At 34.5% G+C, this 7,528-nt stretch overlaps 1 protein-coding gene across 1 annotated transcript; it reads right to left on the reverse strand.

Moving 5' to 3' along the window:
- Positions 1–788: 788 nt before the first annotated feature.
- On the reverse strand, positions 789–1,982 carry LOC109337507. Its single transcript, XM_019574487.1, has one exon. The coding sequence runs from the start codon at positions 1,980–1,982 to the stop codon at positions 789–791; it is 1,194 nt and encodes a 397-aa protein (XP_019430032.1).
- Positions 1,983–7,528: the final 5,546 nt, after the last annotated feature.

The following is a 7,528-nucleotide window of genomic DNA, read 5'->3' on the forward strand; positions in this document are numbered from 1 at the left end:
TTCCACTTAGAGAGCTTACCAATAATCCTATCTGCAATAGGAGTGAGGTGAGACTTCTTAGGCTTTCCTATGAACAAGGGAACCCCTAAATAGGTGAAAGGCAAAGCACCAGAATTGAAACCCAAACAAGCAGAAAGCTCATTTATTTTCCTGGCAGGAACCTTAGTGTAGAACTTGCACTTTGAGGGGTTTATGTGTTGCCCAGAGGTCGAGGCATACTTGTTAATTAACTGCTTAAGAGCCATAAGATCCCTTTTGATCCCCTTGCAGAAGATCATAATATCGCCAGCATATAAAACATGAGTAGTACTTGATAAATTCCTAGGACCTGAGATAGGCTTGATCATATTTTCCTTCAACAACTTTGTGATCCCTCTGCTTAAAACATCTTCAGCCAGACAGAAAAGAAGAGGAGAAAGAGGATCTCCTTTTCTAACCCCTTTACAACAATTGAAGAAACCGACATTGTTACCATTGACATTAAAAGACAACTTGGCAGATTGCAGAATTACGTTGACCCATTTGATGAATTTGTTATGAAAACCAAAAGCCTTCATAGTATCAAGCAAGAAAGTACAGTCTATAGTATCAAAAGCTTTCTTTATGTCCAGCTTGATAGCCAAGTTACCACCAAAAACGTTATGGTCCAAGAGATTAATGGCTTCCGAAGTTGTGCAAATACAATCCTGAATGCTTCTATTCATAATGAAACCCTTTTACTGAGGAGAAACAATTCTAGAGGCAACCAAAGCAAGTCTATCAGCCATAACTTTGGTTATGATTTTAAACTAGAAATTAGCAAGAGCAATGGGCCTAAAGTCTTCAATTCTATCAGCAGAAGTAGATTTAGGGATAAGGATCACCATGTTGGAGTTCATGTTTGGCATCAACCAACTTTGGGAAAAGAATTGCTTGACAGAATTACACACATCATGTTTGATAATATTCCAAAAGCTCTGATAGAAGCAGCCACCATAACCATCGGGACCAGGAGCTCCGTCCCCATTTAAAGCAAAAACAGCAGTCCTGATTTCATCATCATCAGGCATTTTAGTTAAATTTTGATTCTCCTCTTCATGCACCAGACTTGGGACAACCTCCTGAATTAAAGAGTTAGGAGTAGAATTATTAGGGCAAGCAAATAAATCAATATAGTAGTTAAGCACATGACTAGCTATATCCTCCTGATCAGTAAGAATTTCCTCATCCACTTTCAACATGGACAAAGATTTAGAGACTTGTCTAATTTTTGTCACTTTATGAAAGAAACTGGTGTTTCTATCTCCACTGCAGTGCCAATTTAATCTGGATTTTTCCTTCCAGAACTTTTCTTCCATAAGAAGGGCAGAAAAAAGATTGGTTTGAGCAATTGCTTCTTGGTCAAGTAACTCATGATCAGGACCAAGATCATTAATACAAGACTGAATTGTTTCCAGATCAGCTTTAGCATCTTTCACTCTATGGTGAATGTTACCAAAAATGTTGAAGTTCCAATCCTTAAGCACCACCTTAAGCCTTTTTAACTTAGCAGCAAGAACATACATGGGAAAACCAACAACATCCAAGGCCCAAGACTCCTCGATTATTCTTCTGCAGTCTACATGATGGAGCCACATCTTCTGAAATTTGAAAGAAGAAGATCTTCTGACCAAATCAGAGTGAGAACAAAGGAGAGTTGGGTTATGGTCAGAGGCAATTCTAGGCAAAGAGCAGCAAGCCACTTGGCTCCAACCATCGATCCAACTATCATTGCATAAAGCTCTATCTAATCTTCTCTCAATGAGGGCAGCCCCCCTTCTCTTATTTGTCCAAGTGAAGTCAGCACCCATAGTGACAAGATGAATAAGATTTAAATTCTTAGTGAAAGAATTAAACTCCTCAGTAGGGCCTCTTTGAGGAATTCTGCCCCCACGACACTCATGAGCCCCTATAACAACATTAGAATCACCAAGACAGCACCAAGGACCCACATTAGCAAACATCAGAGCTTGAATCTCATTCTAGAGTAATCTTCTATGGTGAGAATCAGTGCTTGCATACACAACACAAATGAAGAAAATTTGGTTATCAATTTGTAGGGAGATAGACAATTGTTGATCAGAATTAGCTATAATTTTGGGACTCAAACCCATGCTACAGAGACCCCAAATAGAAGGCTGCAAAGAGTCTCTTTTATTAACCATAAACAAGTTTAAATTAAGATCAGACCAGAAGCTGGAATGAACATCAGAAGCAGCAATTTTAGGCTCAGAAATGAACACTAAATTAGGCTTATTATTGACACACATAGATTTAAAAACCAGACGAGTTTTTTGATTACCAAAACCCCTACAGTTCCAATAAAGAACCTTCATTGGACAGTGTTGACAATTCCACCCCTTCGGGTATAATGGATCTTCTCAGAGGTGATCTTCTTCTTCATTCTCTTTTTTTGAGATTTTGACATAACCGGGGTGAAATAATTTCCTCATTTAGCTCCTCTTCCTGTTCTTCATCTGCCCAAAGTCTTCCAACAAGTCTTAAATCCCTGACCACAGTTTGATTTTCAAAATTTTATGTGTGTTGGATTAAGCAATTGTCCCTCTGTTCATCCTCTCCCAAAGGAGTATTTTCTACCATCGTATTGTCAAGACAAGTATCAGCAACCACTTCCTCTTCCAGAACCTCATTATTAGTACCGAGAGAGTGAGTTTGTCCTCCCACATTCCTCAAGTTCAGATTTTCCAAGTGATTAATCTCCAAATTAATGAAGAAGTCACCTCCCTTCTCATTAACTTTGGGTGGTGGTTGTTCCTTTTTAGCTTTAGGCTTTGAATCATCCGCCACCCTTTTAATAGTTCTTCTGCAATTAGCCAGAGCATGCCCAATAGATTGACATCCATTGCAAAATTCTGGGAGGTTCTCATATTTGATATTAACAAAGAAAGCATAGCCCTCACTTTCCACCAAAATCTGGTCTGGAAGCTTGGCTTTGAGGTTTAAATCAACAAGAACTTTTGCAAAATGACCAAAAGTCCTATTGTTAGTGGCTTCATCCAGAGATATAGGAGTGCCAATCCCTCCTGCAATGGAAAAGATTATTCTAGGGCTCCAATACTCTTGAGGTAAACCCAGGATTTTCACCCAACATTGGGAATGAGACAATTTTTGCAGACTTGGGTTGAAATCTGCAGTCCAAAGGAACAGCCTCAGGAATCCAGGCTTCAAATTCCATGCACCCACAGCACAAACTCCTCTCATATCATCCACCAAAGAGAAGGAAAACTCATAGAAACCTTTCCCAAGGGACACCATATTCCACTTCCCTATTTTCGACCATAAAACTGAAAGTTTTTGTTTGAGATCCGCAAATTTGATGGGGGAGTCCCCTTTAGAGAAGATGAGCCTACCATGAAGGTGATGTTTTCATCTTCAAAGACATTCTTGATAATCTTCTTCAGGGATTTGAACTGCTATAACATCCCCCTTTATACATGACTGAGGAAGCTGAGAGACTGCTATATCGCAAAAAAATTTTAGGGCTTGCACGAAAGATTTCGCTCTTCAAAGTAACATAATGCCATAACAAAAGAGAATGTGAGAATTTGTAGGTCCATGTTTCCAATTCTATGGATAATCAATTTTTATTCATTCATCAATTATGAAGGGTACAAGCTTATTAACAATCAAAGGAAGAAACACAATCGTTGGTCTTAGGTGCACCAATTTTGCACTTTCCATCCACATTAATTTTTGCTTTATATATTCTTTTACATTAGCTTTTACATTTCTCAATATTGCAATCACCTATTTATAACTCTCTTTCACATCTTTCTACAACTCTTTTTGGACCGGCTTCACTTGTCATGAAAATTTCTAAAATAAAAAAAAACAAAGTTACGACATGCAAGAACGTCCGAATAAAAACTAAGAGAAGTAATTAAAATTATATAAAAAATTGTTCCTTTAAAATTAGACATGCTAACTCTCATCAAAATCTTAATTTAATATATTTCAAAACTTCTCAATTTTTAAAATAATGTAACCTTATTATGAAATATAAATATCAAAGTGTCCCGTTAATTATACAAATATTATATTTCTGATTAAATGTTGATAAGTCTTGCAAATCACACATAGATAAGTATTAAAAAAGTAGATATCGTGACACTAACTAGAATAAACCTGCAAGCAAAAGGAAAATGGTGAAAATTTTCGTTATATTAAGCTTAGCCATCTCCAACAAACACTACTCAAGTCAATTGTTTATTCTTAATGTTTCTTTGCACAATATAAGCATATGAGTGAAACACTCTTTATATAAGAATAGAGTGCCAACATGATATGAATAGCTTTGATTAAAAAAAATATAAAATTATAATTATAGTATTTTAAATTAAAATTTTAATATAGAAAAAATTATTATTTTCTTATAACTATATTATTAAAAAACATAAGTTCATATTATGATATTATAAACTAATACTCTTTATTGTGACGGCTACGGCACTGGGAAAACATTAAAATAGATGTGAAGGATAATAGACCAAGAAAGAACAACAAAAAATGTAAGTCGGTGTACTATCGAAATTTCTGAAAAAGAAGAAATATACAAGAGTGTAGGTCTAGATACTAAAAAAACATGGTAACAAGAATAAAAATTGTGCGTCCTCTTCTTTGAACGATTTTTCAATCATCAGGTCTTTCAAAGTGCAGGTGAAATAGAGGAAATCTCCTAGAATTTTGGAAGTCAATTGGAAGATGCCACCCTATGGAAGGGTGAAAATCAACACTGATGGAGCAGCTAGGGGTCATCCTGGTCATGCTGGAGGGGGGGGGGGATTTTCAGGGGGGAATTTTCAGAGATCATGATGGGTTATTCATGGGAGCTTTCTCTACTTATTTTGGCATTCATGATGCCCTTCAGGCTGAACTTTCCTCAGCCTTCTTAGCAATTCAAAAGGCTCATAGCATGGGCTGGCACACAATTTGGTTAGAATGTGACTCCATTTTGGTCACCAAAATTTTCCTAGGCACCATGGAAGTCCCTTGGAAATTAACGGCCATTTGGAGGTCTTGCAAGGTTCTCATGTCTTCAATGGATTGTTGGATAACGCATATCTATAGGGAGGGAAACCAGTGTGCTGATTTATTAGCAAACATGGGAATTGCAACTAATTGCTATACTTGGTAGATTCATCCCCCTACTTTAGTTCATCCTTTTTTGTATAGGAATTGTCTTCAACTACCTACTTATAGGTTAGTCAACTAAGCTTGTATGGTTCCCCTTTATTAATTTATTTTGGGTTAAGCCCTTTGCTTAAAAAAAAAAAATTGTGCGTCCTGATTTTTAGTCTAACACGGCTTACGTAACTTTTCGGAGTCGCCACTACATTATCAAGGTTAAAACGTTTAAAACTTTATTTCATACCCACTTCGAAGTGTAGTGATATCTAAATTTGAGCTTTTGATTCAGGAGTCGATTGTGAATTAGAGAAAGTATTAGCATCCTATCTGTCCATATTTAGATGCTAAAAAAAGTCACATTTTCGGTTTGAACATTAGTCATTTATCTTGGATGATACGCAAGGGTCAAATTTTTTCCATATATTGGTGGATGATCTTCTTCCTCTTAAATTTCATTTTAAAATGTATTTAATTAGTTATTCCTACAAATAAATATGTTAAATTTCCAAAATTAATATTATTTCAATCAATCAAGTATTGGGAGATAAATATGACCTAAATGTTACTTTTTTCTAAACGAGGATTTTGTAGACTAATTAGTAATGTTTCTGTAATATAATTATTTCTCTTCATAATAATAATAATAATTATTTCTATATTAGGATTTATTGTTAAAGTTAATGGATAATAATATTTAATTACGAAATCCTAATAACATTTATTCTACCTACCATTTCATTCCTGACTTTAACATCAAATTTTGTGTACTCACTATCACTTGGTCAACTTGTGTTTGTGTCCTCTCTCAACTTGAGTCTTCCTTTCTTACTAAAAAATATCAATTATTGTTCTTTCGTTTCCTGTGTTTGATATCTAGAAATATTACATATTTTCATTTATTGTCCCAGAAAACAATTTTCTTTCCAATTTTCATTTTTTTTAAAACATGTATTTTATACAATTTCCATTTTAAAAACCCTTTACTCTCTCATCACAAAGGCCCAACAAAGTAATGAAGTAATTGATTATAGTAGGTTTGCGTTAGTAGCCAAGAGAATAAAGCACCACCCACTTGCACACGTTGTTTAAAAAATAAAGTGCAAATAAGTTAATATTATGAGCATTTTATTATTGTTTCAGGTGTCTAACAATATCAAAGGCTACATGCAACATTTGATAAAGCCGTAACATAGCAGCCAAAGCAAAAATACCCAAATCTACAAGTGCATACATAGCATCAAAATCCATGTCAATTAATATAAAGATAAATACCACATACATAGTTGGCGGAAAGAAAAGAGATTACGTACTATGTGACAAGGGAGTCGAATCACTCTCGATTTTGACATTTTTATCAAAATGAAGAGAAAATAAGACTGTTAAAACTTTCTGAAATTCCACTGCTCCATTCTTTGAAAGACTAGATACAATGTTTAGCATTTCCAAGGATTTCCCGAATTGAAGCTCACATTTATTGTAATATCAAACAATGGAAATAATTACGCAAACGTATTTTCATATTTAGTTTCTATTTTTATTGAAAATGTAAACATATAATGATCAAAGGAAACACACCCTATGTTATTGATATAATAAAAAAATTTATTATGCATTGGGTTCAAACTTCAACACCAACTGCGAAGCATAAGCCTCAGAAAATAGAAGTGTGGCATCGAATCATTTTCAACCCCCTATAACAAAAAACTAAAATCATAACCTCTATTACTTCCCATCTCATACAAAACAGATTATTAATAAATAAGAAGAGTAGGTCCCTCTTAACTATATCCATCTTCTTCGTTGAAAGTGGACAATAGAGTTTGCTGAATTTCTATGTTTTGAAGTATGGATCACATTATATGATAACATATTGATTGTGTTAACTGCATTAATATGCGCATACAGATCACGTTAACCACAATACAATCACAACTACGTTTTGAAATATTGGCTAACATTATGCATATTTTTCACCAAACTCTTTAATATTTCTATTTCTACTTGATCAATGTCAAATAAATAATTGTGAGGTTTTTTGTGTACTTATTGTCCCTTGAACTTGAGGTTTTGCCATTAGTAGTATTTATGGTACATTCAGACATATAAGACATTATGGTAGAGTTTAGTATCCTACTTTTTTTTAATATCCATACACATCTCGTTTTGGAATATTTGCATATCATAAAACAAGTGCACCTAGGCATATGAGAATATTGTTTGAGATCCACTTTTCTAATTATCATTTTTCAAGCTTACAAAAGATTAAAAAAAATTAACTTGTTAACACGTACGAAAATTTAAGAAATTTAATGGAGTTAGTCTTAAACTGAAAAAAAAATAGTATGGATTGAACTTTGATCAA

Source organism: Lupinus angustifolius, unplaced genomic scaffold (genome assembly GCF_001865875.1).
Source record: "Lupinus angustifolius cultivar Tanjil unplaced genomic scaffold, LupAngTanjil_v1.0 Scaffold_7_22, whole genome shotgun sequence".
Classification (NCBI taxonomy): domain Eukaryota; kingdom Viridiplantae; phylum Streptophyta; class Magnoliopsida; order Fabales; family Fabaceae; genus Lupinus; species Lupinus angustifolius.